Source organism: Mytilus trossulus, chromosome 12 (genome assembly GCF_036588685.1).
Source record: "Mytilus trossulus isolate FHL-02 chromosome 12, PNRI_Mtr1.1.1.hap1, whole genome shotgun sequence".
NCBI classification, from domain to species: Eukaryota; Metazoa; Mollusca; class Bivalvia; order Mytilida; family Mytilidae; genus Mytilus; species Mytilus trossulus.
In genome coordinates this window covers 6,163,178-6,187,381 of record NC_086384.1, presented here as the reverse complement: position 1 = coordinate 6,187,381, position 24,204 = coordinate 6,163,178, and the positions used below count along the sequence as shown (strand labels likewise).

Genomic DNA, 24,204 nt, shown 5'->3' with positions numbered 1-24,204 from the left:
GTCGCTAAATAGTCTTTTTGACGCTTCTTGTTGCTAAATTTATTCTTCTTGTCGCTTCCTGACGCTTCTTGTCGCTTCTTGTCGCTTCTCGACGCTTCTTGTCGCTTCTCGACGCTTCTTGTCGCTTCTCGACGCTTCTTGTCGCTTCTTGACGCTTCTTGTTGCTAATTAGTGAGACCCAAATTTTAAAATGTAAGTGCTCGTTCCTTTCCCCTTCGTCATTAGTACCCACAGAAAAATAGAAAAAAGTCTATTATTTCAGGTTTATTTAACGGAAACTTTACTTGGTAAATGTGTTAAAATGACATAATGAATTTTGAAGCTCCCACTATGGATGCAATATGGGTTCTTGCGCCACAGAAGAAACTGCACAGAAAAAATAAAACATGTAAAAAAAATTTAGAAAACAACATGATGAACAAGTAACAAATACTTAGCAAAACACAAAGTAAATAAATAAAATAATAAGAAATAAACGGAAATTGAGATAATGCCCTCATAGTCGTATGTTATAGGACTTCTCTGAGCCAACTTAGTTATGAGTTACCAGTGGCAGTGGCAGATCCAGAAATGTTCATAAGTCATGTAAGTGGGGGCTCACTGACTGCCTTAAGAGAGGCCCTGCGCCAGTCATGCTTCAGTATTTTCCTATATAATCAACCAAAATTTTACCAGAAATGGAAGGCCTCTGATTACGCCATCAAATAACTCTAATGTTGAGTATATTTTTTTCCTATTCTTATTAATAAAGTTTCCTTAAAAAATCGGCATACCTGTTCTTTTCACTGTTATTTATAATTATGAGAAATTCATCTAAGTATAATGCTAATCATAATTTTTGGTAACCCTTGAGGGAGGGTAGGACCTTTAAAGGGACTCCGGGATCAGGTGTTTTTAAGCTTTGACCCTGTCGGGATCTGGGAATTCTCTTTTTTGAATTTCGGGATGTCGGGATTTAGATTATTTAAATTCGGTACCTGGGGATTTCATGTTTTTAAGCCTGGGATTTCGGGATCAGGACCCCTCCTACCCCCCTCACCCTTTATACATGTACAAAAATGATGTATGTCAAAAGAATATTGCCCCAAAGAGTTGATGTAAAAATTTATTTGAGAAAAACTGTAAATTTCTGATGATAATTACTGATACTAGACCAACAACCATGATTTTGAGTCTGGAGTGCAACATGTGTAATAGATGTACATGTGTACTTGATTTTAGATAAAATAAAACCATGATAACTAAAGTTAACATGGTTAAAAAAAATATTCTCATTGTTCATGTCATTTGATATGTTAAGGAACATAAAGCTTTAAAGTCATAAGAAACGAGTAACTGGTGAACAATAATGTTTATATAGCTCTTGAACTAATGCATGTATATATCATTAACTGAGTCCTCCATTCACGATTTAATCATTTTTTACACAAATATATATGGTATAATCGTCTGCTATGATTTAACAAATATGGCTGCTCATTAAATGCCGTGATTTGAAGCCTAAGTTTACGGATTGACACCTTATAGTAAACAATAACAAAAAGCATTGTATTTAACACATACAATCAGATACCGTATAGCGGGTTATTTTCGCGGGTGTAAAATTTCACGATTTTCATTGACCAAGGTATACAAAATATTTTGGCGGTTATTATTTTGGCTGATTAAAACTTTCATGACTTTTGTTCATATCTTTTTATGTACACCTTAAATTTGGCGGAATTTATTTTGGCGATTTTGTTCTATCTGCGAAAATAAGCGAAAATTTGCACCCCGCGAAAATAACCCGCTATATGCTAATTGTTTATTTTAATGACAGATCCATGAGTTTTAGGATCACCCGATTTTTACGAGGAAGGTTGCTATGCATATGGAAAATATGTCAAAGAATTGCTTCCTGGAAGCAAGCAATTAAAAATAAGTAAACTTCTTCAGAATGTGAACAAATTACAGAATTTTCCTCAGAAAAAAAGTTTATGTACATCATGTACATAAGTTGTATAATGAAAGCTATCCATTTAGTTATCAAAAACATACATGACATATGCATATTTTTTTATAATTTTGAGGTTTCATATGACTTTAACATGTTTAAGAATAGAGAGTATTCATCTATAACATCAGTACATGCACAGAAAAAAAACAAAGCAAAGGAACAGTGTATATCATTGTATATTAATATTTTCCTTTTTTTCTTTTAAAGTTTTACATGCAAACTAAATGCTTAAAACCCTCCTGAGAACTTCTTGTATAAATGGAAGAGGTGTACCAAGGAAACAAATTTCTGGATGTATTTTGAGCAGAAATGTTAATTTAAGCTGGTATGCAGCAAACAATCAACATCAAAGATTATTAAGGCAGTTTAGCTTGCCTTTGGAATCACATATTTCCCTTCAACATGATCAAATGACAATCCAATATTATCTTTTTAAACTTGTGAGGAATTTCCACACATCTGTTAAATGGAATAACAAATATATTGTCAACTATGCCAAAGAAGGAACTACGAAATGCAAGAAATGTAAAACGAAAATAGAGACAGGAGATTTAAGGGTCGGTAAAGTGGTGACCAATCCATTGTCCAAAGGAGCTGGCGATATGAATCTGTGGTATCATCCAAAGTGTATGGTGGAAACATTTAAACTAACTACAACTATGATAGAAAAGATGGAAGGATTTGGTGACCTTGAACAGGAGGAGAAAGATAATTTTAATAAAATGATAAATGGTATGCAGATATAAAAATGAAATTATCAAGTTTTGTCAAAAACATCAGTGATTTTAAGTTCATATTCTTAGAACATTTCTTCAAAAGGTAAAAAATGAATCTAATTTCTATTCATCTACTACTGGAACATGTAACTTGATCATTGTTGATTATTCAGACCTTGTTTAACATTATTAGCAGTATACACAATTGAATTAGGTTAAAATCACATGACAGTCTAGATCTACTCTAATCATGTTTTTTTTTATCAATTATACGAATATTTTAATGCAAATTTATTTAAGCCGAGGTTAAACTTCAGCTTAACCAAATTAACTTTGATCAGTAAAACTGCTGGACACTGATTTGTTTTTTTTCAGGAATTCTAGAATGAACTATTGAAAGAGTAATTAATTTGTTATATGAATTATATTTATTGTTGTTTCAGAATTCAAATCTCCACTCAAGAAAACAGAAAGCATGAAAACCACAAGTAGTGCACATCAGAAGAAAAAACCAACTACTTCTACAAAATCGTCCAAGAAAGTCTCAAAATCTATCACCTCTCCATCCTCCCAAACAGACCTTTTGGGAGCTAACATAGAGTTATCTTCTGCTGGTAGAATTCAAGGTTTGACCTAAATTTACAACATAAATAAGATGTACATGTATGAGTGCCAATGAGACAACTCTCCATCCAAGTCACAATGTATAAAAAGTTAACGATTATAGGTCAAAGTACGACCTTTAACACAGCTTTGGCTCACACTGAACAGCAAGCTATAAAGGGCCCCCAAATTACTAGTGTAAAACAATTTAAACAACAAACCTGTTTAAACTCAAAAAGAAGTGAGTAAACAACTTTGAACCACACCAACAAACAACCACTGAACAATAGGCTCCTGACTTAGGATGGTACACCACTATAAATTGTAAAACATTTATGCAGATAAAAAATTGATAATAAAAGAACATGATTTTTAGTGCTTTCAGGCTTTTAAGAGTATACTAGTATTTTGAATTATTGAAATAAAAATGTTTTCTCTCAAAAATATGGACAGTTCTGACAGTGCTAGTTTTTTATACTTGTTTTTAAAGGTATTTTCATGAACTTGATATATCTTTTTAGAATGATATTTGCTTTTTTCAAATTGTGAAATTTCTTTATATTTCAGAAATGAATTACAATCATTGTATTATTGTGTCTGTTTATAATTGTAGATCCACTTATCAGAGATGTAGTTAATCCTAGGGATTCCTTAGAGAATTTCAAGAGGTTGTGCGAAGACATTGCAGCAGAAAAAAGCTACCTTGTAAAAACACAGAAAGTTTCCTTATTGTTAAAGGAAGGTCCTGATGGAGGTATAAATCATATGTACACTTGATCTTATTCTCAAAAGGGGGTTATTTTGGGGAATTTTAATTTTACAATTTCAAAGGCAAGATTGTAAAATTTTATTTTTACATTTTTCTCAATTCTGAATTTGATTTTCCTTAAACATTGTTAAAGAATAAAATTTACATGAGGGTGTATTTTCTGGATTCTATCTTACCAAAGAGAGGTGAAAGATACCAGTGAGACATTCAAACTCATAGATAAAAAATAAACGTGACTACACCATTGCTAATAAAGAAAAAGACAAACAGACAAATAATAGAACACAAGACACAACATAGAAAACTAAAGACTTAGAATAACATGCATGATCAATAATTTTTATGCCCCATTTATGGCCATTATGTTTTCTGGTCCAGGGGCGGATGCAGGAATTTTCGAAAGGGGGGGTGCTAACCCAGGGCAAAGGGGGGGTGCAAAACATATGTCCCGATACAAATGCATTGATCGGCAAAAATAAAGGGGGGGTGCGCACCCCCGGAACCCCCCCTCTGGATCCGCCACTGCTGGTCTGTGGGTTAGTTCGTCCATCCATCTGTCCTGCTACAGATTAAAGTTTTTGGTCGAGGTAGTTTTTGATGAAGTTGAAGTCCAATCAACTTGAAACATAGTTCACATGTTTCCTATGATATGAAATTTCTTATTGTAATGCCTAATTTGAGATTTTACCCTATTTTACGGTCCACTGAACATAGAAAGTGATAGTGAAGATGGCGCATACATTGTATGTGTACTAGGGACACATTCTTCTTTGTAAAGGCATAATGTATAGATATAACCATGTTTATTTTCACACTATTTCATTCTATAAATAGATGTGTTTTATTCATAGATGGATTTAAAGGTGATTCCTACTTGTGGTTGAAGTTGTTGTTACCTGGATTTGTGAAGCGTGTTTATAACCTCAAGAGTAAACAGTTGGTGAAGTTATTCAGTCAGGTAAAATACAGAATGTATGTATTGTTGGGTTTATACTGTCTCATTGACATTTGCCTATTGTCTCCCTCTATTTATTCTTGATTTGAAAATTGAGATTCAGGCGGTCCCTTTAAAATTATTTTGATGAGATGAGAATAGTCAAAACCTTATTGACCAGTGTAAACTTTTAAACAAAACTTTAATACATAGAAAACTTATCAAAATTTAATTGTCAGGTGTAAAGTAACTTTTGATTGGATGATGTCTGCCTTTTGATGTGTAATGCAACTTTTGATTGGATGATGTCTGCCTTATGATGTGTAATCCAACTTTTGATTGGATGATTTACGTCTTCAATTGCATACTCTGAGTTATTGGCAACACAGTTGATGTTTCCTTGATATTTTAAATGTTTTCTCTTGAACATTTAATAACTATGGCATAAGAATAAGAATAACAGTCCAAACTTTGAAGAGTTGCAATCATCAATTTGAGATGTCCCTATCTGAAATTAATTGCTCAGCTGCTCTCTTTGTTGGTTGAAACCTGTTGAACTGTATTCTTCATGATGGATATAGGAAGTTGTGGTGTGAGTGCCAATGAGACAACTCTCAATCCAAATAACAATTTATAAAAGTAAACCATTATAGGTCAATGTACGGCCTTCAACATGGAGCCTTGACTCACACAGAACAACAAGCTATAAAGGGCCCCAAAATTACTAGTGTAAAATCATTCAAACAAGAAAACCAACGGTCTAATGATGGATTTTCATGATTATTCTATTTTCATCATATTTTAGATTTTGGACACTTCTTGTGAAGATATGGTTGAAGATCTTAATCAGGTAAATTTTATTTGGTTTATGGGTTTTAGTTATGGTACAAAAACATTTGTATGAAATATATTTTTAATTTCAATTCCGTCTATCCCTCTTTTTGTACATGTATGTCCATCGATATGTCAACATAACCTTAAATTCCCATTGCATATTTCTGAGGAACTCCAAATGATAACTTTCCTAAAAATGTGAACTACAAATAAGAGATTTTGAAATTTGTTATCATATATCGCTCATCAACATCCTATTTGCCTTATATTAATGAATTATTCGAAAAACACATACTGGATTTATGTAATATTTGGTCATATTTCAACAAATAAAGGCTTCCTGAATTTACTGTCACGCTACAATTACATGTGAGCATTCTTTAAATGGGATACATTTTTACATTGATTCTTCTATAACTTCCTCTTTCCCTAATATTAAAGGGGCATTAGCTACAAGATATACATATATGTAGCAAAAATTGAAATATTCCAATTTATAATTCTACTTAAAGTTGTTATTATTCTGTTTCACATGAGAGCTGTTCCAATTTTTATTATATGCCCGTCTTCAACGGGACGTATTATGGTATACCGTTGTCCGTCTGTTCGTCGTCCACACTTTGGACAATAACTAAAAAACACTTTCACCAATTTCCATGAAACTTAAGTGAATTGTTTATATCTATTGATGTAAGCTCCATTTCGGGTTTTTTTAATTTCAGATTTTCAGTTTTGGATTTATGGGGCTTTATTCATAAAAAAGGGGGGATTTTCAACACTTCGGACAATAACCCAAAAAGGCTTTCACCAATGTCCATGAAACTTTGGTGAATTGTTTATATCTATTAATGTAAGCTCCCTTTTAATTTTTATAAATTTCAGATTTTCAGTTTTGGATTAATGGGGCTTTATTCATAAAAAAGGGGGATTTTTAACACTTTGGACAATAACTCAAAAAGGCTTTCACCAATGTCCATGAAACTTTGGTGAATTGTTTATATTTATTAATGTAAGCTCCCTTTCAATTTTTATAAATTTCAGATTTTAAGTTTTGGATTTATGGGGCTTTATTCATAAAAAAAGGGGGATTTTTAACACTTTGGACAATAACTCAAAAAGGCTTTCACCAATGTCCATGAAACTTTGGTGAATTGTTTTTATCTATTGATGTAAGCTCCTTTTCAATTTTTATAAATTTCAGATTTTACATTTCCATGTTATGAATTTTTATGCTTAAAAAAGGGGGGATTTTCCAATTTTGGGACAATAAATTTAAAGCATAAAAGATAAGTTAAAAGAGCAACGGGCGTATCATGCGGTAAAGCGCACCCCTTTATTTAACTGCCCATAGTACAATACAAATAATAAGAGTTGTCTCCCATTTCTAATTTCACATTGTTCAGTGTTTTTTTTTCATTCATTTTATAATCATGAGTACTACTGTGGGTTCATTAGAATTTGTCAGATACTAATTTTTGTGGTTTTCGTGGGAACAGAGTAATAACGAAGTCAGATGTTTAACGAAATGCACGCTTTCTTTAGGTATTATATGCAGATTTTGGCAAAACCATGAAACCAAATAAAATATCCACAAAATGTTTTCCTCTAAACACGAAAGAGGGGGTAGGACCTTTTTCAGGACTCTGGAATCTGGTATTTTTAAACTCGGTATTTTGGAATTTACCATTTTGGGATTCAGGGAATTTGTTTTGTGAATTTCGGGATGTCGGGATTCAAATTTATTTAAATTCGGGACCTCAGGATTTCATGTTTTTAAGCCTGGGATTTTGGGATCAGAACCCTACCTACCCCAACCCATGTAAATTGATACCCACAAAATTAAATGAATCCACAGGAATTATATAAATCTTATATTATATATAATTTGTATTGCAGGGAGATGTAGCTGAAACAATTAAAACTTTCTTTGAACAAAGCCAAATGATAGTACCCCAGAAGAGAAGTACTCTTATGTTAAAAGAGGTAGGACAGGGATAAATAAGGCCTTTTATGTTGCATATAAAAAGATAAGGTACATAATAAGTTATCTCTTACAATTGTTTAGAGGCAATTAAAAAGGGCACTGAGCACTCTAAACATTCTAAAGAGGAGCTTTTGTGTAATGGTAAAAGAAGAAATATTAGTGGTTTAAACATTAATGTTTCATTTTATGTCCTAGTCTGTTTTTCACAAAAAATCTTAAAACTTAAAAGATTCCTTAGTCTTGAAAAATTTAGTAAATTTATGATCGATTTTTGTTATTTCACAATATACTTTATAAAGTTATTTAACAGCAATGTTTAGATCAACATGTGTATGAGTCTCATGGCAAGAAAACTGTAGAAACATAGTGATCAATTTCCTAATCCATCAATCCTGTTGACATCAGCATCATCCTTTTCTAAATTTACAAATCTGCAACTTCCTAAAAAAAGAAGATTTTAACAGAAATAAAAAAAATCAGACAAAATTCTGTATTATTTGTGTTGCCTGACAGACATGATATAGAAGTTGTAAGGACACCTAGGGATCATTTCTCTCATCTTGCATTATCACTGTGTACATTGTAATTCAGGTCAACCTTTGTTAATTGCCATCTCCATGAAATTGGCTTGAGAAAATTAAAAGAATTTAGCTCAGAGTTTTTAAGTTGTTCAACTGCTATTCTAATTTTTAATCTCCGTGAATTTTAAACTTTCTTGGTACCAAAATATGGTCTGAAATTTGCTTATATAATTAAAAGCTTGAAATTGTACCAAAATATAGGCCCATTATCATTCTAATAGTTTGCTGTTCAGTGTGAGCCAAGGCTCTGTGTTGAAGGCCGTACTTTGAACTATAATTGTTAACTTTTTATACATTGTGACTTGGATGCAGAGTTTTCTCATTGACTCTCATACCACATCTTCTCATATCTATTGAATTTGCGTACCTGTATATAATTAAAAGGTTTCAAGCAACACATATCATCCAGGAAAAACTTACACATTTTGATGATTTTTATAAATATTTTTTACTAATAACTTTAATTCTGTTGAAGATTGATCAGTATTTAGAAGAACTTACAAAGGTCAGAAAAGAGGATGATCAGATGAGAATTCTACAAGAAGTAACCCAAAGGTATAACAAGATGAAGGGATCATAGATTTATTCCTATGAGGAAGCTATCAGCATGCTTGGAGAATACTCAGGAGCTTTTTAAGTGGGCTTTTCTCAGCAGTTTATGTCACAGTCACTAACATGTTCCATTATTTAAGTTTTTTTCAAAACATATAAATGTCTGTGATTATTTTTGCTAGTCTTTGAAGAACAACATCTAGTTTATGTAACAAACAATCATAAATAGAAAACCAAATATTTTCACATTATCAATTGTGGACATGATACTTTTTGCAGAAAATAATTGTAAATACAAATGTAGTTATACTATGATCTTTTTTAGCTCACCTGACCTGAAATGTTAAGTGAGCTTTTCTCATCACTTGGCGTCCGTCGTCCTTTAATTTTTACAAAAATCTTCTCCTCTGAAACTACTGGGCCAAATTTGGCCATAATTATCACTAGGGTAACTGTTAAAATATGTGTCTGATGACCCTACCCTCCAACCAAGATGGCAGACATGGCTATAAATAGAACATAGGGGTAAAATGCTGTTTTTGGCTCATATCTCTGAACTTATACCATTAAGAGAAAATCTGGCAGGGGTAATTTGTTCATCAGGTTAAGATCTATCTGCCATGGAATTTTTAGATAAATTGGACAACCTTTTGTTGGGTTGTTGCCCCTGAATTGGTGATTTTAAGGAAATATTGCAATGATCTTGAATATTATTATAGATAGAAATAAACTGTAAACAGCAATAATGCTCAGCAAATAAGTCAACATGACCAAAATTTTCAGTCGACTACTTTAAGAGTTATTGCCCTTTAAAGTAAATTTTTAACAATCTTTCAAAAAAATTTGTTATCTTTTAACAAAAATCTTCTTTGAAACTACTGAGACAAATTTAACCAAACCTGGCCATAATCATCATTAGGCCAGATATCTAGTTTTAAAAATGTGTCTATTGACCCCACTTCAAAACCAAGATGGTCGACATACCTAAAAATAGAACATAGAGGTAAAGTGCAGTTTTTGGTTTATAACTCTAGATCTGCAACTTAAGCATTTGGAGTAAACTGACATGCGACAAAAAGGTTCATCTTAGATTTTACATTTGTATTCTAATATCTAATACTATTAACTATGATTTTTACCTTATTTAACTTTATTTCCAAAGCATCAGTAAATACAGTTGAGCTACACATGCCCTTGAGAGCCTCTAGTTTTTACAATATATTTATGTGGTATCATTTTCTTTAACAGATGTGCAGCTGATGATATTAAGATGTTTGTGAGATTGATTACAAGGGATTTAAAAATGAATGCAGGTGCAAAGATAATGTGAGTACAAAAAGGGTTAATTAACATTCTAATATGACGTGCTGCTTTAGCTTTGTAAAGAAACCATACTTTATTATCCAATAAAATTAGTTTGCACATGCGTATATTGACTACGGCAGAAAAATGAATTTCGTCAAAATGGTATGCATTTAATGTATTTCCTTAAATTAAAACACTTTCAAACACTAAAATGATACACATTTTGTTACTAATTCTTTAACAATGACAACAATGTGTTACAATTCGTAATTGAAAAGTTGACCTAGATACAGCAACGTCCATGTTGGCTGTTCTAACTTCAAAACCCCTCCCCCTAAAAACACGTTTCATCTCTCAAAAGGCATGTCATTGTATATTTATTTCATTGAAACATATGTTCCGACGATAAAATATAAAATAAAGAATAGGTTACTATTACTGTTGTACTGAAATGACAAAATTGTTTCATGTTTCTGATAAAATGGATTGACCCTAGCAGGGAATCGAACCCCATTCTCCTATAAAAACAAATAGGCATAATTACCAATATACCACCAAGGTTTCCAATCCATTTTACAAATGCAACAAGATTGTCACTCAGTATTAATTTTAATCTCATGTATAAATACAGCATTTGAAATCGTCAGATGCACAAAGGCGTGCCCTTTGATCAACTTTAAAAGGTGTAGCCACCGCAAGTATAAATGGATTTCTGTCAAAGGGCCCCTTCTGCCAAGTCTCGAATGTCAGCACAACTTTATCAAGAAATCCTCTATCAGATATGAACATATTTACCAATGCTACAATATTAACCGGCGGAATATTTACGATTAATTTAGTAAATAAAGACCTACCCGATTCTCTTTGTGCGTCCACCGCCATTGACGACTGACTTGAAAATGTGCGTGTCAGAAATTGACCTCAAAGGAAAAGACTGTTGAAATATTTATAACTTTTCTGTTATATTGTGACACAAATATTGTTTTAGTTAATAAATTAATTTATTAATATCTGTTTCAATTTTGAATTTTAGAAATTTATACAACTTTGCCAAATTAAACTGGTATGAACTAGTTGGATAAAAATCGACAGGAAGGTTGATGGAAGAGCCTACACAAATACCGTACACTTTATACACAGCGAACATAGATATTACCGTAATTGTCCTAATCAGAATCGAAATAATTGATGCCAGCTATACTTTATTGTAGTTTTAACATGGGTAGGCATTATATTCGTGTTATTTTAGCCCTCGCTATCGCTCTGGCAAAAATAATCATGAATATAATGCATACCCATGTTAAAACTACAATAAAGTATAGCTGGCATCAATTATTTCTTAAGGAATTTACAACAAATTCACAATTACGTTTCCTTAACTTATTGTAGATTCATAAATATTCCTTGGATATCAGTTCTCATTGTTTTCATGGGTAGAGGTCAGCCAAATTTTTTATCAGGATTTCTGCAGACATCGGCAAAACCACGAAATCACATACCCATGAAAAGGCAAATTATCTGTAAACCACGAAAATTGGTACCAATGAAAATAAATAATTCCACAGTATTATTAGCAGCACTCTTTAAATATCTCTTGAAAAAACATCTTAAGGTTTAAACCAATAACTGGTCACTGTATGAATCATGAATGGGCTGAACCTGTTATGTACTATATTAAGCTATAAAAGGCAATAATGTGAAAAAAAATAGAATTCTTTAACAATAGAGAAAACCAATGTTCTGGCCTGATTAAGGCTCAACAAAAAAGGAATAAAAATCAAGTATGATGGACAGCAAGCAGTCAATGACACTACTGGATGGCAGACATTTTCCTTAGGAAGGCACATTTAGAATGAATAAATAATTTTTGTGCATTGCTATTTATATTGGTATTCAGAAAAACATTTTTTTTCACTATTATGTAACCTGTGGAGTGGAAAATAGTTCCAGTGAAGACAAGAAGATAACTCATACAAATATATGCGGTTAAATATTTTGTCCGCTAAAAGTCATCCTCCCCTCCAAGAAAATGAAATGGTTGTCTCCGAAATAGGATCTTTATTGTAGGTTTTTAATATTTTAGATTGAATGGACTAGATAAAAATGCTTATGATGCCTTCCAAGCTTCAAGGGATTTGAAGGATGTCGTACAGAGAGTTAAGCATGGACAGTCCAAACCAGGAAACAGTGAACCTATCAATATCAGGACATTGTTAATGACACCAGTGCTACCTATGTTGGTAGGTATCATCTTAATGTACTCCATTGTCATGAAGTTTTACCCTTAAATTTTTGGAATGAATATATTTGAAGAAAAAAAAATCCTCTGCATGTTGTTCATTCCTAAGGCAAGATGTTAAGAAATTAATAAAGAATTCCTGCCAACATTTGTTAACTGTGGATTTATTCATTATGTTATTTCAGAAAAAAATTGTATTTTGTGGATAATTGTTTTCAAGGTTTTCACTAAATCTGCATGCATGTCTATTGGAAAATTGTAATTAAAATTCTTGGTTGAACTAGAACACCAAATCCTCAAAAATGTGTATTGCCGGAATAATATACACCTTATCACTATTTGTCCACCATTACTAGACATCACAAAGGTTCCCTTCAAATTTTGATGTCCTAAATACAAAATATCTGATGCTGCAATGGAACAGTGATGACTTTGATAGTTCAAGTGGCACAGATTCTCAGGTCAACCTGCACAGATTTCCAAATAGCGATAATTATATAAGGTGTATGATCTAAACAGTATACAATAAAATACAGAAAATTTTCATTTTATATTCTTATTTTTATTCTATTCACAGGCTCAACCTTGCCGATCTATTGAGCAGGCTTTTAAAAAATGTCCTGATGGTATGTATGCAGAGATGAAATATGATGGAGAAAGAGTTCAAGTTCATAAAAAGGGAGATAACTTTTCCTTCTTCAGTAGAAATTTGAAACCTGTTCTGGATCACAAGGTAGGTCAGTGTTAATGAGCCATCCACTAGCTGTAATTTTGGTGTGGTGTATCATTTTCACAATGAAAAATAATTAAGCACTTGAATTCAAAGGAGTATAATTATGTGGTAATAGTATTATTGTTTAATTTTAACTTTTAAAATGATTAGAACAAGGATTAAGGGCTATTTCAGAAAATGCTATGCCCCCTCAGGAATGGCACTTTTTCATAACCCCCATCACCCACAGAAATAAGAATAATATGATTAGAACGGCTATTGGTACTTTACGGAACGGAACGGAACGGAACGGAACAGAATTTCATTTAAGGTATCCAAAGGGGTCATTTATCAAAATTTCGAAAAATCTTTAAAACAAAACAAACTTTAAAATTTCTGTGTTTTACGGTTTTCCATATACAAATAACACAAATGTATACTTAATCTCATCTTCACAGGTGAAATATGCAATAATGTATAACATCGGGAACTATTCTGTAAATGAATATGTCGGATTGTCCTGATAAATTATCATGAAATTAACGCATTTGCAAGTCATGCATTATGATATCTAGACTGACCTCACGTCGTCCTTTCCGACGATGATTAGAAACATTGGTTCTGATTTTAACTTTTTAAATTTATTATTCCGTTCCGTTCCGTTCCGCAAAGTACCAATTGCTCTGAGGAATTGGTATTTAACGGAATCGAACGGAACCAGACATTTATAATGTAATAAAAGCAGTATGATGAAAAAAAAGTGTCTGACACCCCTTTTTGCAGAAGAAATAAGTGTTTTAGATAGCATTCCCGACCAGATAAATAATTAAGAATTTAAAACAAAGGCAGCTTAGACAAAAACAAAAAATCTTACTCCTTCCATTGGTAATTATATTTTTTAAAAGAGGCCTTCCACCTCTCGTGCCGACGAGGATTAGAAACAGTAATCAAGTTGAATCTGATTTAAACTTTTTAATTTATTATTCCGTTCCGTTCCGTTCCGCAAAGTACCAATTGCTCTGAGGAATTGGTATTTAACGGAATCGAACGGAACCAGACATTTATAATGTAATAAAAGCAGTATGATGAAAAAAAAGTGTCTGACACCCCTTTTTGCAGAAGAAATAAGTGTTTTAGATAGCATTCCCGACCAGATAAATAATTAAGAATTTAAAACAAAGGCAGCTTAGACAAAAACAAAAAATCTTACTCCTTCCATTGGTAATTATATTTTTTAAAAGAGGCCTTCCACCTCTCGTGCCGACGAGGATTAGAAACAGTAATCAAGTTGAATCTGATTTAAACTTTTTAATTTATTATTCCGTTCCGTTCCGTTCCGCAAAGTACCAATTGCTCTGAGGAATTGGTATTTAACGGAATCGAACGGAACCAGACATTTATAATGTAATAAAAGCAGTATGATAAAAAAAAATGTGTCTGACACCCCTTTTTGCAGAAGAAATAAGTGTTTTAGATAGCATTCCCGACCAGATAAATAATTAAGAATTTAAAACAAAGGCAGCTTAGACAAAAACAAAAAATCTTACTCCTTCCATTGGTAATTATATTTTTTAAAAGAGGCCTTCCACCTCTCGTGCCGACGAGGATTAGAAACAGTAATCAAGTTGAATCTGATATAAACTTTTTAATTTATTATTCCGTTCCGTTCCGTTCCGCAAAGTACCAATTGCTCTGAGGAATTGGTATTTAACGGAATCGAACGGAACAAGACATTTATAATGTAATAAAAGCAGTATGATAAAAAAAAAGTGTCTGACACCCCTTTTTGCAGAAGAAATAAGTGTTTTAGATAGTATTCCCGACCAGATAAATAATTAAGAATTTAAAACAAAGGCAGCTTAGACAAAAACAAAAAATCTTACTCCTTCCATTGGTAATTATATTTTTTAAAAGAGGCCTTCCACCTCTCGTGCCGACGAGGATTAGAAACAGTAATCAAGTTGAATCTGATTTAAACTTTTTAATTTATTATTCCGTTCCGTTCCGTTCCGCAAAGTACCAATTGCTCTGAGGAATTGGTATTTAACGGAATCGAACGGAACAAGACATTTATAATGTAATAAAAGCAGTATGATAAAAAAAAAGTGTCTGACACCCCTTTTTGCAGAAGAAATAAGTGTTTTAGATAGTATTCCCGACCAGATAAATAATTAAGAATTTAAAACAAAGGCAGCTTAGACAAAAACAAAAAATCTTACTCCTTCCATTGGTAATTATATTTTTTAAAAGAGGCCTTCCACCTCTCGTGCCGACGAGGATTAGAAACAGTAATCAAGTTGAATCTGATTTAAACTTTTTAATTTATTATTCCGTTCCGTTCCGTTCCGCAAAGTACCAATTGCTCTGAGGAATTGGTATTTAACGGAATCGAACGGAAACAGACATCTATAATGTAATAAAAACCTGTTCTTTATATTCCTTATAAATTTTCTATTTGTAGACTGACTACGGATTTATATTGCTCTTATGGGACCCGAGATAAAGGGGGCCAATTTGGGGGGGGGGGGGCTGAAAAAATATATTTGTTTTTTATTTCAAGTCCGATTTTGACGAGTTTTTTTACATTAAATTCCTGATAAAAAGCCATGCCTGCCGGGCATTTTTCACATTGCACGTTCCGCAAAGTACCAATTGGTCTGAGGAATTGGTATTTAACGGAATCGAACGGAAACAGACATCTACAAATGTAATAAAATCAGTATGATAAAAAAAGGCTGACACTTCTTTTTTTGAATGAGTGGTAATTGTTTTATATAGCATTCTCGACCTGATCATTAATAAATAATTTAACACAAATGCAGGTTACCCAAAATCCATCCATTCCTTATTATATTTTAAAATTTTCGGGAAAAAAAATTATGAAATGGGCAAAAAAATGTTGTCGTTAATTGTTAAAGTTCGGAATGAGTTGCTACATTTGTATATCTAAAGTAATGTTGATCCTCTTGGAATTCATTTGAATGTAAGTTTTAAATTGTGCTAATGAATATCATGCATGTGTATTTAAGTTAAAAAAAAAAATTAAAAAAAATGTCTTGAATAAAAACAAAGCTCTCGTCAATTATACCCGGCGTCATTACAGTGGTTACAAATGAAAATATCAAAATCAACCTTTTATTAAATTAGAAGTCCGCAACTTTGACAATATACAGTGCGAATGACATAAGCTTTTGATGTAGAAATACAAGTGTACTTAAACTATGACAGTGTCAATTTTTTAATTACTGTAACGGTTATTGGGTTCGGGATTGTGTACTTGTTTTTATGTTGTTCGTTCTATAAATAAAGTTTGAGTACTGCAGACGTCTTTTTGTCGCAGCCAAGCTTTTTGTAGGTCTCTGCTATTTGTGGTGCCAAATAGGAGCCACGTTGCTTGAGAAATGTTTCAGGCATCACACTGGTGTCAGAAGTGTCGACTATTGTGAATTTATTCGACTGAGAAGTTTGGAAATTCATCGGAAAGTTGCCAGTTTGGAAAACCACGTGAGTCGACGATTGGGCGATCCAGAAGCGGATCCCCGTCAATCACAACCCAAACATAATTATTCCGGTGAGATCGTATGATTTTTATACTTTAAATACTGAAAATTGTTTTAATTTTACAAAAAATTGAGCTGACGAAAATTTGCATTTGAAAAAAAATAATTCCGGTGGCTCCGACCTCGTCACCAAATTACCGGACATACAAAAACATTTTAATTTTTTAATTTTTATTTTATTTTAGTCAAGATTTGCATTTTGTATCATAATAATTTGCATATTTTTAGACTGTTTCATGTAATACGTGTTTTTTAAGTATTACAGATCGAATTTAGAAAATAAAGGACTTATGAGTGAAACTGTTCTACACAACTATCTCAGGTCTATTCCACTCGTCATCACACAACAGACAAAATATTAATTTTCACCTGCTAAGAGACGGGCTTCATCCTAAAAGAATATGGACACAAAAGTGGTTTAGAAGATTACCACTTGACATATGCCAAGAGTATTGGTTAGATAGGGAATCATTTTCAGTACACGTCGATCCACAGGATTGAAAATAACAATCTTTTATAAATTGCAATTTAATAATAAACATGAATGACGATACAGTAGTAGAGACGGGTTCTGATCGAAAAGTCAGCGAAGATTCCCCGCCAAATGGTGATCAGTTGGGCATAAAAATGCTTAACGTGTTAGAAAGAATGGGGAACGACATGGGAACCTTGGCTGACACCATGACATATGTTTAGAAAACAGGATGAGGTTTCTGCCAATACAATGCAGCTACTCTACCAACAAAGTAGAAGTATAGAAGAATTGAACAATACGTTTTTGCAGAACCGGGAGACATCGAAATCCGACATTAAGAGCACAGAAACTAATACTTCCGGTTACACAGTTGACGATTTTTCTGGGTCTTCTATTTGTCCAAAGTATGGATTATATGATGGAAATAATGAACACCTAGACCCTAAGTTAGGCGAAAACAAACCAGTTGACAGTTTTCAGGTTGGCCAAGAGAACAGTCACAGACAATCTCTGTTCGGTCAAGATAGCAAGCCGAAATCGGTTTTACAGTTCGGTCGTGGGAACAGTCCCAGACCACCTTCATTTAGTTTAGATAATCAACCAATAGGATATTTGCAGTTCGGTCGAGGGAACAGTCCCAGGCCATCGTCCCAGAATACAGATGATGACATACAGACCGGAAGTTTGCAGTTTGGTCGCGGGAACAGTCCCAGACCAAATGCAAATTCACACACACCATTGTCATCAACACAAAGGGATACAACAACACAGAATTTAGATGATGACAGACAGAACGGGAGTTTGCAGTTTGGTCGCGGGAACAGTCCCAGACTAAATGCTAATTCACACACACACCATTGTCATCAACACCAAGGGATACCACAACACTCCCCCATTTTAAACCGTTGTTAAGCACTATAGAAAGATGGGAGTCTAGGTCGAGTTCTATGAAAACAAATAATAGACAAGATTTCATAAGAAACATACAACCTTCGTTTTCTAGTGATATTGAAGCTATGCACAGTAGTAACAATACACAGCAGACAAGACAAAAAGTACCAAATAGTGACGTTCCCCACCAAAAACTTCCAACATTCGACGGGAAGGATGATTATGAGGGGTTTATTATCCCATTCAACAGGGAAGCTAGGAGAAACGAATGGAAAGAGGAGGAAAATTTAGATAGGTTCATTGAATGCCTGCGAGGACAGGCGAGTAAATTTATGACCGCAATTCCTCGACAGGAAAGAGATACTTTTGAATCCAATTCGCGTCACATGGAAAACAGGTTCAACCGAAAAGAGCCCCCATCCACTGCACGAAAAAAACTATCTGATTTAAGACAACACAATGAAAAGAATGAAGAGTTTGCTGAAGAAGTAAGACGATTAGTCTCAAGAGCATACCCAACAAGTAGTATCGAGTTACAAGAGGAACTTGCAGCGGAACACTTTTTGAAGGGCCACAAGAACGCCAAAATAGCATATGAAGCTTTATACCACCAACCTAAGACTGTATCTTCAGCACTAGATATTGTTGTACAACTACAACACAATTATCATGCTACGTTGGGCAGGGATGTTGATTATGATAAAAAACAAAGGACCAGACGCGTTACGTGGAAAGATGAAGAGGAAAAGAGTACTGACCAATATGAAGGGATGGACAGCGTTAGGCAGTTGGTAAATTCATTTCGGAAACCAGATAATCAAACATTACAGAATGAAATCAAAGCACTAAGAGATCTTTTAGAAAGGGCCATGCAGCATGATTCAAAACCAGCTACCTTGACAGCACAGTCAACGGGATGTTATTTTTGTGGCGATAAAAGCCATTTCAAACGTGATTGTCCAAAAAGATCACGATCCCCCAGCCCTATGAGAAGACAAGATACTGGTGCTGATTGTGAAAGGAGATATATTATCAAATTGGCAGAGGACAAGATTTACTCATTCCAATTCAAGTCAATGGCAATAAGGTCGATGCTATTGTTGATACAGGAGCAGATGTAACGGTACTTTCAAGATCCTTTGCAAATTGTATTGGTTTGAGCGGTACTACCGGTATAAAAGCTTGCTTATTGAATGCAGAAAATGGGAAAGAAATGGAGGCTGACATAAATATTGTTGCAAAGCTTCAACTGGGTAAAAAGGAGATAATTTGGAAAGTATGCATTGCCCCCATAAGAGATGATATTTTGATTGGAATAGACTTACTGAAAGAAGTAGATGGTATCATAATGGCCAAATAAGGTGATCTGCTGATAAATAATGAGCTGATACCAGGACGGTATCGAACAGAAAATGATTGCCAAATATCAAGAGTGACGGCTGAAATGGGACCCACTTTAGATACTTTAAAGCCCATGGACGAGACAGATGTATATGGAGGAGTTGAAAGTCTAAAAGAAAGTATTGTTGATGTTTTAGACCCAGCTTCCTAACAAGACAATAACAACACTGGGTCGGTTTTAGTGGAAACTCGCCTACAGGATAATCTTGAAAAAGATAATGTTTCAGACATGGACGAGGTAAGTGCGATTGGTTCAAATGTGCCACATGAGCCGAGGACACAGGCTCCAGACTCAGGTGGGTTTGAGAACAAGAATATTAAGCTATCGCAAGAATTTGTTGTCGAAATTTCAGATGCTTATGATGCGGCTAACGACGATAAATCTGATAGTTCAAAGAAAGAGAATTCACTTTTTGAAGACTATATCATATGTTCATTAGAACAGACGATACAAAGTTTAGATTCGAGCAAGAATTCAACCAAACAAGATGATGAATCAGAACAGAAGGAGATTATATCACGTGATTCGGGGACACTGAGTCCAGTCTCAAGTGGTAGTAAGACCCATGCAAACGTAACCAAGAAGATAGGGTCTCTCAATGATGCCTTAAATCCAAAGATTTCACTCAAGATGGATGACAGTTCAGATTCCAGTGAGTCGAGGACACAAGCTCCAGACTTACCTGGGAATCATCAGATGACAAAAGAAAAGCACCCACCTAAAATCAGTCGATATGGACGCAAAATAAACCAACCCTTACGTTTCAAAGATTGACAAAAACATTTGTGCCAAAAAATAAGAGATATTCTTATTGAGAACTGTCTGTTTATACAGAAAAGGGGGGATAGTGTAACGGTTATTAGGTTCGGGATTGTGTACTTGTTTTTATGTTGTTCGTTCTATAAATAAAGTTTGAGTACTGCAGACGTCTCTTTGTGACAGCCAAGCTTTTTGTAGATCTCTGCTATTTGTGGTGCCAAATAGGACCCACGTTGCTTGAGAAGTGTTTCAGACATCACATTACATTGTGTTAAACTCGCACGTCAATCTTTTGTCTGTCAAGTTTTGATCACTGTTTCTAATCATCTTCGGAAGGCCCCTTTTTTAATTTATAATTACCAATGGAAGTAGAAAGACCTTTTGTCTAACCTGTCTTTGTGTTATTTTTTATACGTCCGTCAATTTTGACGGGACGTATTATGGTATACAAATGTCCAGTGTCCGTCCGTCCGTCCGCCCGTCTGTCCGTCTGTCCGGTGTAAACATGTCGCACCGTAACTTGAGAACGACTTATCCAAATTTCATGAAACTTAACATAGTTGTTTCTTATGATGGTCAAATGATCTGTATACTCTTTTGTGAAAATAAGATTACAACTTTTTGAGTTACGGCACTTTGTAACTAAAACAGGGGTGTGTTTTTTCACATGTCGCACCATATCTCAAAAACGATTTATGATTATTACTTAAAACTTTACACATGTCTTTGTTATATTAATCTTAAGATCTGTATAAGTTTTGGTGATGATTCAAAATTTCATTTTTGAGTTATTGAGTATTTTGTAAAAAAAAAAAAGAGGGGGGGGGGGGGGGGTTTACATGTCGCACCATATCTCAAAAACGATTTATGATTATTGCTTAAAACTTTACACATGTCTTTGTTATATTAATCTTAAGATTTGTATACGTTTTGTTGATGATTTAAAATTTCATTTTTGAGTTATTGAGTATTTTGTAAAAAAAAAAGGGAGGGATTTACATGTCGCACCATATCTCAAAAACGATTTATGATTATTGCTTAAAACTTTACACACTTCTTTCTTTATATTAATCTAAAGATCTGTATACTTTTTGGTGATGATTCATTTTTATATTTTCGAGTTATTGAGTTTTTTGTAAAAAAAGAGTTTTCACATGTTGCTTAAAACTTAACAGGCTAATGTTGCGTCGGGTTTCCAAATACATCTTGTACAATGATGAATCTTCCTATTGAGCGGGAATAATGAAGGAGTCAGGATATCCTAAGCATGACATCCTGTACAACCCTGTGTTATTCAAAAAAGATTTTTTTTTTCACAAGACGACGGGCGTATCATGCGCTCATGGCGCAGCTGTTTATTTAAATATTGATCAAGTCGAAATGCTATCTAAAACACTTACCACTCATTCAAAAAAGAAGGGTCTGACTTGTTTTTATCATACTGCTTTTATTACATTATAGATGTCGGTTTCCGTTCGATTCCGTTAAATACCAATTCCTCAGAGCAATTGGTACTTTGCGGAACGGAACGGAACGGAAAAATAAATTAAAAAGTTTAAATCAGATACTTGATTACTGTTTCTAATCCTCGTCGGAACGAGAGGTGGAAGGCCTCTTTTAAAAAATATAATTACCAATGGAAGGAGTAAGATTTTTTGTCTAAGCTGCCTTTGTTTTAAATTCTTAATTATTTATCTGGTCGGGAATGCTATCTAAAACACTTATTTCTTCTGCAAAAAGGGGTGTCAGACACTTTTTTTTTTATCATACTGCTTTTATTACATTATAAATGTCTGGTTCCGTTCGATTCCGTTAAATACCAATTCCTCAGAGCAATTGGTACTTTGCGGAACGGAACGGAATAATAAATTAAAAAGTTTAAATCAGATTCAACTTGATTACTGTTTCTAATCCTCGTCGGCACGAGAGGTGGAAGGCCTCTTTTAAAAAATATAATTACCAATGGAAGGAGTAAGATTTTTTGTTTTTGTCTAAGCTGCCTTTGTTTTAAATTCTTAATTATTTATCTGGTCGGGAATGCTATCTAAAACACTTATTTCTTCTGCAAAAAGGGGTGTCAGACACATTTTTTTTTATCATACTGCTTTTATTACATTATAAATGTCTGGTTCCGTTCGATTCCGTTAAATACCAATTCCTCAGAGCAATTGGTACTTTGCGGAACGGAACGGAACGGAATAATAAATTAAAAAGTTTAAATCAGATTCAACTTGATTACTGTTTCTAATCCTCTTCGGCACGAGAGGTGGAAGGCCTCTTTTAAAAAATATAATTACCAATGGAAGGAGTAAGATTTTTTGTTTTTGTCTAAGCTGCCTTTGTTTTAAATTCTTAATTATTTATCTGGTCGGGAATACTATCTAAAACACTTATTTCTTCTGCAAAAAGGGGTGTCAGACACTTTTTTTTTTTATCATACTGCTTTTATTACATTATAAATGTCTGGTTCCGTTCGATTCCGTTAAATACCAATTCCTCAGAGCAATTGGTACTTTGCGGAACGGAACGGAACGGAATAATAAATTAAAAAGTTTAAATCAGATTCAACTTGATTACTGTTTCTAATCCTCGTCGGCACGAGAGGTGGAAGGCCTCTTTTAAAAAATATAATTACCAATGGAAGGAGTAAGATTTTTTGTTTTTGTCTAAGCTGCCTTTGTTTTAAATTCTAAATTATTTATCTGGTCGGGAATGCTATCTAAAACACTTATTTCTTCTGCAAAAAGGGGTGTCAGACACATTTTTTTTTATCATACTGCTTTTATTACATTATAAATGTCTGGTTCCGTTCGATTCCGTTAAATACCAATTCCTCAGAGCAATTGGTACTTTGCGGAACGGAACGGAACGGAATAATAAATTAAAAAGTTTAAATCAGATTCAACTTGATTACTGTTTCTAATCCTCGTCGGCACGAGAGGTGGAAGGCCTCTTTTAAAAAATATAATTACCAATGGAAGGAGTAAGATTTTTTGTTTTTGTCTAAGCTGCCTTTGTTTTAAATTCTTAATTATTTATCTGGTCGGGAATACTATCTAAAACACTTATTTCTTCTGCAAAAAGGGGTGTCAGACACTTTTTTTTTTTATCATACTGCTTTTATTACATTATAAATGTCTGGTTCCGTTCGATTCCGTTAAATACCAATTCCTCAGAGCAATTGGTACTTTGCGGAACGGAACGGAATAATAAATTAAAAAGTTTAAATCAGATTCAACTTGATTACTGTTTCTAATCCTCGTCGGCACGAGAGGTGGAAGGCCTCTTTTAAAAAATATAATTACCAATGGAAGGAGTAAGATTTTTTGTTTTTGTCTAAGCTGCCTTTGTTTTAAATTCTAAATTATTTATCTGGTCGGGAATGCTATCTAAAACACTTATTTCTTCTGCAAAAAGGGGTGTCAGACACATTTTTTTTTATCATACTGCTTTTATTACATTATAAATGTCTGGTTCCGTTCGATTCCGTTAAATACCAATTCCTCAGAGCAATTGGTACTTTGCGGAACGGAACGGAACGGAATAATAAATTAAAAAGTTTAAATCAGATTCAACTTGATTACTGTTTCTAATCCTCGTCGGCACGAGAGGTGGAAGGCCTCTTTTAAAAAATATAATTACCAATGGAAGGAGTAAGATTTTTTGTTTTTGTCTAAGCTGCCTTTGTTTTAAATTCTTAATTATTTATCTGGTCGGGAATGCTATCTAAAACACTTATTTCTTCTGCAAAAAGGGGTGTCAGACACATTTTTTTTTATCATACTGCTTTTATTACATTATAAATGTCTGGTTCCGTTCGATTCCGTTAAATACCAATTCCTCAGAGCAATTGGTACTTTGCGGAACGGAACGGAACGGAATAATAAATTAA

General features: G+C 33.7%; 1 protein-coding gene across 1 annotated transcript in view; it reads left to right on the top strand.

Annotated features, from left to right (window-relative positions):
* The first annotated feature begins 480 nt into the window (after window positions 1-480).
* Window positions 481-24,204, top strand: part of LOC134693336 (DNA ligase 3-like) — a 37,097-nt gene continuing 13,373 nt past the window's right edge. The window contains exons 1-11 of the mRNA XM_063554091.1: window positions 481-585; window positions 2,204-2,728; window positions 3,156-3,338; window positions 3,929-4,069; window positions 4,936-5,042; window positions 5,824-5,868; window positions 7,749-7,835; window positions 8,893-8,972; window positions 10,218-10,295; window positions 12,358-12,514; window positions 13,091-13,246. Of these exons, the coding sequence (XP_063410161.1) occupies window positions 2,221-2,728; window positions 3,156-3,338; window positions 3,929-4,069; window positions 4,936-5,042; window positions 5,824-5,868; window positions 7,749-7,835; window positions 8,893-8,972; window positions 10,218-10,295; window positions 12,358-12,514; window positions 13,091-13,246 (1,542 nt within the window). The 5' untranslated portion in view covers window positions 481-585; window positions 2,204-2,220. The remainder of the gene's footprint in view (window positions 586-2,203; window positions 2,729-3,155; window positions 3,339-3,928; window positions 4,070-4,935; window positions 5,043-5,823; window positions 5,869-7,748; window positions 7,836-8,892; window positions 8,973-10,217; window positions 10,296-12,357; window positions 12,515-13,090; window positions 13,247-24,204) is intronic.